The 12,357-nt window shown below is 38.8% G+C and overlaps 1 protein-coding gene across 1 annotated transcript; it reads left to right on the top strand.

Annotated features, from left to right (window-relative positions):
- Positions 1-420: 420 nt before the first annotated feature.
- LOC308280051 (low affinity immunoglobulin epsilon Fc receptor-like) lies at positions 421-9,764 on the top strand. The gene is made up of 7 exons (XM_080720310.1): positions 421-491; positions 2,865-3,052; positions 4,050-4,211; positions 5,424-5,570; positions 7,128-7,273; positions 7,590-7,696; positions 9,337-9,764. Exons 2-7 carry the CDS (start codon positions 2,881-2,883, stop codon positions 9,473-9,475), a joined length of 873 nt encoding a protein of 290 aa, XP_080576436.1. The 5' UTR covers positions 421-491; positions 2,865-2,880; the 3' UTR covers positions 9,476-9,764.
- The last annotated feature ends 2,593 nt before the right edge of the window (positions 9,765-12,357 follow it).

Genomic DNA, 12,357 nt, shown 5'->3' with positions numbered 1-12,357 from the left:
AGGCAGATTCGGGTACATCTTCTTGGTGTGCAGTCACCATGTTTATACGCAATATTTTGAGCACAAAAACATTGTTTAAAGCTGCTCTATTTTTAGCCCAATATAGGCCTACTGCATGATTGAATCTATATCCAAAGATATAGGCTACTTTAAAGATAAAATCCTGCACACAAAGTAGCTTTCAAGAATTTCTAAATGTATTATTATGTACTGAATATTTATTCAATAAGTAGGCTATTTACAGTGTACAATAGCCTAACATTCAGTCAAATGTCCTGTATTCACGCATGAAGTCCATTTTGCATTCTGCTGTCATGAAAGTCACTGTGCACTGCGGTCAATGTGTGATCACATGTTTAACATGAACAATGTTTGTTCTCAGACCTTCCTCTGCAGCTATAACCCTGTGAACATCCTGTCATTTCTTTTGATGTTTAGGCCTAAACGTTTTCACTCTCAGTTGCTGTGTCTTATGCAGTGGTGTACTGTAAGTAAGTACATCTAATCAATTACTGTGCTTAAGTACAAGTATTTCAAATGTTCTGTACTCCACTAGACCACTACACCTGTATACATAGAAGCAAATATTGCACTTTTACTCCACTACAATTATTTGAAAACTTGAATAACTATTTCGTTTGTTTTTGATATATAGAATACTTTACAGGCTCTTTGCGACGCTTTGGGCACTGTGTGCTCACTGTGTGCTCACTGTGTGCACTGTGAGGATTCCATGTCACAAAACGACCTTATCACTCATTCATGGACTATGTTGCCACTTTTTAACTGTAGCAACTACAAAAGGTCACGACAGCATTAACCCAGACACTGTCTTAATAATGTACTGAATCTAAAATTCACAGAATGCCTGTGGGTGTGTGAGTGTGAGATCTGGGTCACTCTTCATCAATCAACAACACAATCATATACTTAAACATGAAGAGCACCATTCAAAACACTCCACCGTGGTTTGGCTCTTCTTCAAAGCATTACACTGACCATAACGGGATGAGGTGTGTAGGTGTGATTCTAGGCCAGAAACTGAAGGTGATCTTAACCACTTCATAGGCCCCAGAAACACATTTAAAGCATGTGCTTCATGCTTTACCTGGGGTGCTTTACCTGGCAATGTTCCAATTCATTCCCTATGGAAGTCACGTGTATTGAAGAGGCAAGCTTGCGCTGTGGCTTAAAGGACCACTTCACCTCTGACACAACCAGATGTTATTTTATTGTTGTTTGGGACACAATCAACACAATCCTGAGTTATTTTTTTGTGTTCAATCTGTGTTTTTAGATATTTTAGTATTTCAGCATGCTACAAAGCATCATATGATGCATTTTGCATCATATGACGCATCGCATGATGCAATATCAAGCTACAAAGCATCATATGATGCTTTGTAGCATGCTGAAATACTAAAATATCTATAACACAGATTGAACACAAAAAATAATAAGATTGTGTTGATCGTGTCCCAAACAACAATAAAATAAGATCTGGTTGGTTGTCCCAGAGGTGAAGTGGTCCTTTAAGGACAGCTTGCCTCTTCAAAACGTGTGACTTCCACAGGGAAGGGATTGGATGCTGCTTTACCCCCCATCTCCCCCAGGTAAAGCATAAAGCACGCACTGTATGGAAATGACTTGTATATTTAAGAATTAAAAGCACTGCTCTTTTGACGCAGGAAATATAATAGCAGACAGGAAGGGGGGAGTTGTACTCTGCACTCTGCTTCCTGCATTGAGAGGCCACAAAAGGCCACAAAATACAGAGGCTGTTCAGAGTCAATATTTGTGACATCATATTTGCTAGTTGTTATTATTATTATCTAATACCACAGTGTCACCACTATTATGAACATGAAAGGCGTCTTTAGTTTTATTTACTCTTATAATCTGTAAGAATGGCTTTACTGGCCAATTGAACGAGGGTACAGTACATCTACAGCAGTGGTTGGGGGAGGTGGTGAGGTTTCATTCACTTTACCCGCCCCGGATTTCACAGAATTCAACCATCTGAAAGCCAGAGCGCTGTTTGTTACGTCAACAGCAAGTTTTCTCGTACATTCTGTGGTCAAGAGTCTGCTGGTTATTCTGCACTGTGTTTGTGTGTGTAGTCTCTGCACACGCATGCATGCACATTCGTGTGCTTAAAACGATATGCTTTGGTTCAGACTTCAGAGTCAATTCTGCAACAACGAATCCCAACGTACAGTAGGACAACATAGATAACTGACAGTGAGTAAGATAACATTTAAACACATTGAGAAATATAGTGCATTATATTGTAATCATGATATTCATATGTACATTATTAACATATTCTTTCACTTATTAACTTCTCTGTCCTTTCTTAATAAGACCTGGAATTATTTTATACTTTAGCTTTTGGAAAATAGCAGATACAGTATACAAACTCACAGCACGGCACCGAGTGCCGTGCTGAGAGCTTGTAGAGCTTGTAGATCTGCTGAAAAGTCGTGAAAATGTATGCAAATCTTTGAATATATATATATATTTAAAGCGAGCATTTCCTAACTCAAGTTTTGCTTCTGGGGGTCTCTGGAACTAAATACTTTGAGATGGGGGTCCGCGGCCAAATACATATCATTTTGGGGGTCCTTGACAAACCTTTGAAAACCACTGATGATAGAAACATACGTTTTTCAAAAAAGGATTGAAGACATTTATAGAATCGGGTCAGTATATTCAAAGACTTGCACAAATTGTCATGATTTTAAAAGAATATAAGATCTACAAGCTACTTTAGCAGATGTATGTAAGCTTGTAGATCTGCTATTTTGTCATGTTTGAAGGATAAAATAATGGTTAAAGTAATAATGCGTAATAATGCGTTCCAGGTGTAAATGGGTCAAGATGTCTACAGATGTCTCTGACCAGCCAGGCACATCGAGGCGTGTGAGGCATGGTGGAGGAGCCAGGGAGGAGAGGGAGAAGATAGAGGAGGAGAGCGTGGAGCGCACCGAAGAAGGAGCAGACCACCTCAGAGACAGAGGCTCCCGCTCACAGGGGGTTACAGGAGGTCCAGGTACACAGGGACACACTTACAGCGTGTCTCTCTCTCTTCTCACATCCAGGGGTGTCGCACCAAATTCTGGGCCCTGGTTACTTTAACTATTGAAAAATAGCAGATATACAACATATACAAGCAAGATATACAAGCACCGAGTGCCGCGCTGCGAGCTTGTAGATCTGCTATTTTTGAAAAATCTTGAAAAACTTTGCAAGTCTTTGAATATTTCAAATCCTTCTAAGATTAAGGTTTTTTGAAAAACCCATGTTTCTATGTCAGTGGTGCACAAACTTTTTCATGTGAAGGACCCCCAAAATGATATGTATTTGGCCACGGACCCCCATCTCAAAATATTTAGTTCCAGGGACCCCCAGAAGCAAAAATAGCAGATCTACAAGCTCGCAGCATGGCACTCAGTGCCGCGCTGTGAGCTTGTATATCTGCTATTTTTTCAATAGCTAAAGTATAAAATAATTAAGGCCCCTCCACCTTGGGCCCTAGTAACTCTTTTCCAAAGATATTGAAGATGAAGCTAAGTTCAGTGCACCAAATCACTACTTTTTTCAGTACATTATTTTGATTAGCTTTTTCTGTGGGCATTTAGGGCGATTGAACATTTTGTCGCATTTGTTTTATACATTCAGTCGCAACTAACAGTCCAAGGTTTTTTATACGACTAAAGATGAATACATTCTATACATCTATGTGACCAATGTGAAGAACAGAAAAGATCAAGTTAAAAAAAAAATAACAAAGTGGAAGAGAATACAAGAACAAAGAGACAAAACAAGGACAGTAACAAAAAGGGGAAAAAAAGGAAACAATAGCAAAGCAATCAAGTGAGTCAGTCTAAACTAGCAGTTATACTCCACTTATACAGTATAATATACAGTACAGTGCACCTAGTTACCAAATAACTACTTAACTATATACTATTCACTCTGTTCTTTGAAATGAAATATTAAAGCTGATCATATTTAAAGATGAACTCTATTGTACTAATATCCTCCAGTTGTCCAGAGAGACCTGCTCATCCAAAGAGAAATCACCCAGAGAGAACTCATCATCCAGAGACAGCTCAGCATCCAGATAAACATCGTCAGACTATGTGTAGTGATTCTTACGCTGCTGTTTGCTATATTTGCAGTGAGAACCACAGAAAAGGTTGTGGACTGTGAGTATCCGATGGCCAAAGGTCAAACGTCAAATTCATGCGCCAATGATAAAAATATGACTTTTATTGTTTATTTAGCTGTGACAGAGCATGTTAATGAACAGAGCATAATGACGAAGGCCTAGCCAGATTTAACATGGACACAGTGAACAATAAAATACATTAGAAAACAACAAAGCAAACATTAAAACTTCATTATAAATGAACACATACCGGTATACATAATACAGATACAGTACATTACAAAATGCAGTTCACAGGGCAGTGATCCCGGGGCTGACCCACCCGGGCTGAGTCCTCCGGGCCCTGTTTCTCACACAGGAACCCTACCAGGGACGTGCTGAGCCCCTGATTAAGCCCGGGAAAAAGAGTTGGAGAGGCCCTCATTGCGTGCTATAGAGAGAGATCTCTCTCTGTAGCGCTGCTGCTACTCAAAGATTTGCCATTTCAGATCATGACAAGTGACAAGCCAGTGGCCAATTACTTACCTGAGTTATATTTCGTCATTGTCGGTGTCGGGTGGAAACCTTGTATGTCCAAAACCGTTTGTTTTGTATTCATTCATTTTAAAAATGATTTAAACTAGTGAAAACATCCGACGAGGCGTTGTGTGCTTGTAGATCGGCTGTTTTCACTACTTTTGTGCGACGGCCTTGTATGATGAAGCAGGGCTTTGCTTTGCGAAAAAAAATTATAAATTAGAAACTTGGAGATACAAGGTTTCTGCCCGACAGTGACGATTTACTTTGTAAGCCCCCAAAATGGAACAAAGGCCGACATTTTATTTTTTATTCTTTCCTAATGGCCAGCCTAGACCGGCCGGGAATGAACCGGCCGTTCGGGAGTTGTCCCGCTTTTCCCAATGGCCAGCACGTCCCTGAACCCTACCATGTTTGTGGGTTCACTAGTACAGTGTTTCTCAAACTCTCAATTTCAAGGTGTCCCCTTAACGTTGGCAGTTTACAAATGGAACCAAATTTGGTTCCATTTGTACACTGTCAGAGTTACATACCTGTATGGGTCAATTTAGACCTCCCTAAAGGAATCCACTTTGAGAACCACTGCACTAGTATTTTACCAACCAATCATTTCATTCACATGAAAAAACGAGTTTTCTTTCCCGTCAAAGCTCCTTTTCCACACTGATGCTTGACCTCATCGTGAACAGTATAACGGCTTGGTTTATTATCATCACCTTCTGGTCCTTTGCAGATAATTCAGCCAATAACAACCTGACCCTGGAGAGAGAGCGGTTCCAATCCAAGGCCCTGCAGGAGCTCCAGACCATGAAAGACGACCTGACTCAGAAGATAATCGACTTAGAGAGGCAACTCAGACAAGCAAAGTCTGAGACAACACGTGAGAGACGTTTACAAACCTTTTTGTGATTCGTGATTTGTGATTCTGTGGTTTATGTATGTTTTATAATATTATAATTTAAATCTCCAAAGTAACTAGTAACTAAAGTTTTCAAATAAAAGTACAGTATGGAGTAAAAGTACAATATTTGGATCCGAGATGTAGTGGAGTAGAAGTAAAAGTATTGGAAATTGGAAACACTCATGTAAAGTACAAATACCTCAAAAGTGTACTTAAGTAATAAGTACAGTACTTGAGTAAATGTAATTAGTTACTTTGCACCACTGCTAAAAACAATACACACTGACTAACGGTCATTTCGAAAGCATTATGGTACATGTAGTTTCTGGAGTCAATCCTTTGCTCGGCAAATACAAAATAGAAATAAGTCTTAATTAAATGTCAATGTAATGAATATACTGTAAAATGAATTAACTATTTGAACTCTGTTTTTAACTGTAAATAATAATAATAAATGAGCAGCTTTTAAATAATGAAAATGAAATATCATCACATTTATTAACTAATGTAACACATAAGTTACAACATATGAACTGGAGGAACCATGTTAAATCAATGTCCATTCACTTCAAGGCTGCTCAATAGCACCGCTTGGTGGCCGTAGCTGTAGTTGCTGTGAGACATGAAGCCATGAGACATACAGTATACACACTTGGTCAGTGGTGTAAAGTAATTAAGTACATTTACTTAAGTAATGTACTTAAGTACAATTTTGAGATATTTGTACTTTACTTGAGTAATTCCAATTTCCAATACTTTTACTTCTACTCCACTACATCTCGGGTATAAATATTGTACTTTTACTCCACTACAATTATTTGAAAGCTTTACTAGTTACTTTGTAGATTTGGATTATTATTACAAAACTTACATTAACAACTTCAGACCTACAGTATAGGCTTATAAACATTTTGGCCATTTGAAAATCTGCTATTTTCTAAATATTTGTACAAATTTGAAAACTTGAAATGGAACATTCTGCATAATGAGTACTTTTACGTTTTGTACAAGTACATTTTGATACCAATACTTTTTGAACTTTTTTGAACTTGTACTTTTACTTACCTCTGCCCCACATTTTTCAAATGGCCGTTCTAGCGCCACCTTGAGGCCGATGTTTGCAAAACACATTTCTGTACACTACTACAGATTTTGACAAAAAAATCACGCAAATCGGTAGACAGCGTCTCTACAGTCATGTGATCGACACAGATCTGTCTGATTGTCCATATTCCATCCTGATCTATGTATTGATGTTGATGTATTGATGTATTACCTTGCTATTGTAAGTCGCTCTGGATTAAGAGCATCTGCTAAATGCCTAAATAATATATCAGTGACAGTCACACATGAAAGACTTTTTAATACTAGTTATTACACATAAGTCTAAGAGGTGCAGAAACACCATCTAAATAGGTTTACCATCCACTATACATCCCTGACTAATACAATTATTACAAGTATGTGTTGTTAGAAATTGTTATCAGTTCATTGATAATCATTTCACTGACACAAAAACGTCCTTTTGCTGTTTAGTCAAGCCGTGTCCCGAAGGATGGAAGCCGTTTGGATGCAGCTGTTATTACAGATCTACTGGTCAGAAGAAAACCTGGGAGGAAAGTAGTAAAGAATGTTCAGTTATTGACGCACATCTGATGATCATTAACAGTCCAGCAGAAGAGGTTAGTGTGTCTGTCAAGGCCTGTCCATACTGTCTCCGAAACCGAACTTTTCGTCGGAAAGATCCGGTTCAACTACAAAATGACGTCATTCGCTACTTCTGAAAAACATTACACCGAATTAGAGTTTGTAAAGATGCACGTCGGAAAGTCGCAACTCTCCGCCGAAAAAGTTCGGTTTGGGAGAGACAATGGACAGGCCTTCAGTCTGTGCCAGATGTCCATCATCAACCCTTGTCTGTGAATTCTATGAATATAGATAACATCGAAGTGTAGTAGATCAAATATAATTATGGTCTAATTTTTGACAAATCATCAGGAATACATCAGAAATTGGCAGAGTGCGGTAAAGTCATGGCTTGGACTGAAAAAGAAGACTGGAAGTGGAACATGGAAGTGGATGGATGGAACACCAATGATCAATGCGTGAGACAAGTTTATCGTAATTCTGTCAAAGTCACTGAGTGGATGTGGTTAAATATAGTGGTGGGAAGTACTGTACTAATTTCTTTTACTTTACTGAAGTATTTCCAACATTCAATAATTGTACTCTAATCATTACACGAAACCGGTATGATTAGAGGTCCCTCTAACCTTTTTAGGTGTAGTTTAAGTTTATCTATTTGGTCATCAAAATTTCAAAAAGAGTTTTGAAAGCTTTTTATCATCAATTTAAATGTTCCCTTTAATATTGTGTAAAACTTACATACATTTTATCTCCATTCCAGAAATTATCTTGCCTTTCTTTTAGTAGACACCATGTCTCAGATGGCTGCTAAGGAAAGTGGACTTGAGATATGACTACTAAAAATTAGAGAATTCATAAATTGATATTCACATAAAACCAGCAATGTACTCTATTGCTGGTCATGTACACACACACACACACACACACACACACACACACACACACACACAGCTCCACTTCACACGGGTGTGATTTTTTTTTTAATAGATAGATGCTTAATCATTAAAATCACATTATATAGCTCTGTCCCCCAATCGCACTCAACCCTGTAACCTGTTACACAAGTCATGTTCCTCTCTGTAAAAAGTATGAACTGCCCCTTTAGTGATATCAACAACATGTATGGCATTCTACAAGTCTTCTGAGCTAGATGCTGCAGAAAGAGGACATTTCCCAACTTTTTACACCTATTTATAGTCATTTATATACTCATAGTGTTTTCGTAAAGCTTAACAACTCAACCCCGTTACATGAAATAAAGATATATGAAAATCTTTGTTATTTCAACAATGTATCTGACTTCCTAAAGTGGCTCCAGACCATGAATGCAGTTTTTACTATGGTGAAAGAAATGCAAATGCCCTCTTTCCATGCCATACCTGAAGGCAGCATTCAAGAGAATTGCCTTGTCCAAACTCTCCTGAACTTGAATGCAGCATCTTATGTTGAAAGAATTCCCCTCTCTGTGTAGAAATCCATGCCGTACTCATCTCCAGTCGACTTTATTATGCTTAGTTTTGTGTGGTATCAAGCACCGAAAATAGTCAACCTCTAAGCTCACAACGAGCTTGGAGGTCTGATATTTTCGATATTTTCACCAAAAGGCCCTTTTAGATAATTTCAGCCCCTGCCTCTTTAACATTCTCTGCACGTCCCTGGATGTTATTGTTTACTCTGCAGGAACTGGACCCCCGGAAAGTGCCAGCAGTGCAAGTTAACCCATTCAGAACGGGTACACATTATTGTGTATCATTATTTTATGCTTTAACTATTGAAAAATAGCAGATATACAAGCTCACAGCGCGGCACCGAGTGCCGCGCTGCGAGCTTGTAGATCTGCTATTTTTAAAAAATCTTGAAAATTTGAATTTTTTACCCGATTCTATAAGTGTCTTTTGAATCCTTCTAAGGTTTTTTGAAAAACCTATGTTTCTATGTCAGCAATCTGGCCAGCCGTCGTCAAAGAAAAGGTCCTTTTCACTTGACTGGAGCTCAGTTAGTCTGTTCTTGAGAGACTACTATGTCAGTGGTTCTCAAACCTTTTCATGTGAAGGACCCCCAAAATGATATTTATTTGGCCATTTTGTTTACTCTGCAGGAACTGGACCCCCGGAAAGCCTGGCAGCTACGTTGACTGGAACTGTGCAGAATACCAGCACAGTGATGGAAAATGGGCCGATGCAAAATGTGATGCTGAAATGAACGACTGGATCTGTGAGAAGGGTCGTTCCTCTTAAAGTCATAGATGAATCTGCAGCTTAATTAGTGCTCTGCTTTGTGAAGTTGAACAGTAGTAATTATGGTGGTTATGAGTACAATATGTTGCATAATCATATTAATACAAACCACTGGCAATGTGGTTATTCGGGAGAGTGTTTTCTGCTGGTTTTTCAGTCCGAGCGTATCAAAGGGTGCGTTCGGAAATGCGCACTGGGTCTGGTTAGGGTTAGGGTTAGGGTTAGTTTTTTTAGGCATAGTTTTTCTGAGGTTAGGGTTAGGGTTGGGTTTAGGCATAGTTTTACTGAGGTTAGGGTTAGGATGAGGGTTGCCGGTGCGCATTTCCGAACGCACCCTTTGATACACTCGGACTGAAACACCAGCAGAAAACACTCTCCTGTGGTTATTCATTTTGCTTAGTTAAAGTGGCAATATGTACATTTCTTTTAATTAATACGTTTGCATTTAGTCCAATCTGTATGGTATAGTATGTTAAATACAATATATTTTGTCTCCTTGCTTTTCTATTGAGACAGTTAGTTTGTGTCATGTCTCACCTAGACACAGGATCTGACACGAATTGTGACCTGATGGACAAGATTCAATTTATCCCCTGAGCAAGCCAGCAGGCTCTTTTAAAAGCTCTATTACAAATGTCAGCACTTGCACTGTAAGCCGGGCTCAAATCCAGGGAAAGAGGAAAGTCACATATTGCAGCTATGTAACATAGTAACATGTAACACCATCAATTTGGAGGTGAAGAATGTGAGAATGTTGTTCACTGAATACAGTGCAGTATTATTCAACGCCATTGTGCCCTCCAAGCTCATCACCAAGCTCAAGCTTGAATCCAGGATTCAACTCAGGATGTGCTTCTGAATCCTGGACTTTCCTGACACTGACAGACAAACCCCCGGGTCACAATCTCTGTACAATGTATTTACACTTTATTTATTTTTTTCTTCTTTTGTGTATATGTGTATATTAACATATCATTACTGTCGGGCAGAAACATCAAAAATAGCAGATCTACAAGCTCAAGCCTTTCGGTCTCTCTCGTGTCGGTGCAATTTCTTTTATGTTTTTGAATTTGAATCCTGAAAAGTAAGTCTTGGACATGTGAGGTTTCCACCCGACAGTGGCGATATGTTGTTTGTATTTCTGTTTTGCTTTTATTTCATGGCTTTTTGAACTTATTATATTTCATAGTTAGGAGGTTGTTGAGGAGGCTTTAAGTACAATTTTTTCACTGACAATGTTGCCACGTTTGTATTAGATGTGTAAGACAAAAACTATCCCATTGCAGTGCTGTTTGAATAAAATATTATTTTAATCAATGTGTATGTTATGTTTATAGCAAGGGTTTCCAAAAAAACCTTTTGACTCAGGGCACCCCTGTAAATAACTTTTTCATCCACGGCACCCCTGAATTACACTGTTCATTTTTTGAATCTTACAACATATTGGAGAAATATCCATTTCCACCAGAACTGACTGGAAATAACACGGGGGAAGTTTCAATTTTTCCCATGAATAATAGCAGGTACTCATGCTCGCAGCATGGCACGAAGTGAGGCACTGTGAGCTTTATATCTTATATTTTTGAATAGCCAACGAAAAAAATCTAAGATGACACAGATGCAATCCCATACAAGTAACGTAACGGCAGGGGAAGTAGCTAAGAACGTAGGCAAAGATCTCAGCTATCCGGTTGCGAGTTGGAGTCTGTAGATCCAACCATGTGCTGTGAGACTCTGTTCATGCAATTCGAGGCACATACAAAACAGAACAAGTACAAAACTATGGCACCACCTCTTTAACCACTTGAACCTCTGTATACCAATTCTGGGGTGAACGTTATGCAAAAATATAGCCTATCAACAAGCTTGTGAGCTTGTAGATCTGCTATTTTTGGTAAAGAGGCCTGGTGTTCCGTATAGAGCACACATGGGCAACATACGGCCCGGGGGCCGGACCCGGCCCCTCGACCATCTCAAGACGGCCCTCAAAGTCCTCAAGAAAAACAAAATTACCTCCATAAAATCTACATCTTAAGAGGCAGCATCATCTTTTTAGGGAATTCAATTCAACTCCAGTTAATTATTAGTAACTCATACGTAGGCCTATGTACCATTTGAGTATATTCCATCCATTTGTACTCAAATGTTAAATGTTTATAATGTACAGTACAAAATGCCATGGATCCATATTTATAAAATAATTCATAAGCCTTAGAGACACCACGCAAATAGGCAATATGTTTGTTGTGTCTATCAAATTCATGCCGTTTTAACTTAATTCAGCTCTATGTGTTTCAAGTTTCAATTGTCCAATATGTGTGGCCCTTCACTCACTTTATCAAAGTCAGTATGGCCCCCTGGAAAGAGATGTTGTGCACCTTTGGTATAGAGGCACATGGGTACCATCTGCTGGATGAACATAATATCTAGAGATGGAAAAAACAATGTCTTATTATTCAGGAACATGGTGAATTGGTCATATTTAAGCGGAACACCGGGGGAAAGCAGAATAAGCATTATAATACTTCATCTTTCTAGTGAAACTGACCCTATCGCTCGTCTTAAAAGCAGAACAAATGTGTGGGACAGAGGAGCAGTGTTTCAGATACAGCACAGAGACAAAGTGCAGCAACAAATACGGGACAATGTTACTTCAACTACTCAACTCGATCTCCAGGCTGCGGGGGAAATACTGTAGGTCGTGCAAGTGCACATTTTTGAATATTTTTAAAGCGAACATTTGTAACTCAAAATTTGCTTCTGGGGTCCCTGGGACAAAATATTTTGAGATGGGCTCCATGGCCAAATAAATACATATCATTTTGGGTCCTTGACATAAAAAAGTTTGAGAACCACTGATTAAGAAGGATTTAGAAGACATT

This window comes from Nannobrachium achirus (assembly GCF_963921795.1).
Source record: "Nannobrachium achirus genome assembly, chromosome: 24".
Classification (NCBI taxonomy): Eukaryota; Metazoa; Chordata; class Actinopteri; order Myctophiformes; family Myctophidae; genus Nannobrachium; species Nannobrachium achirus.
The sequence above is the reverse complement of the archived record's forward strand: the minus strand, read 5'-3'. Positions and strand labels throughout refer to the sequence as shown.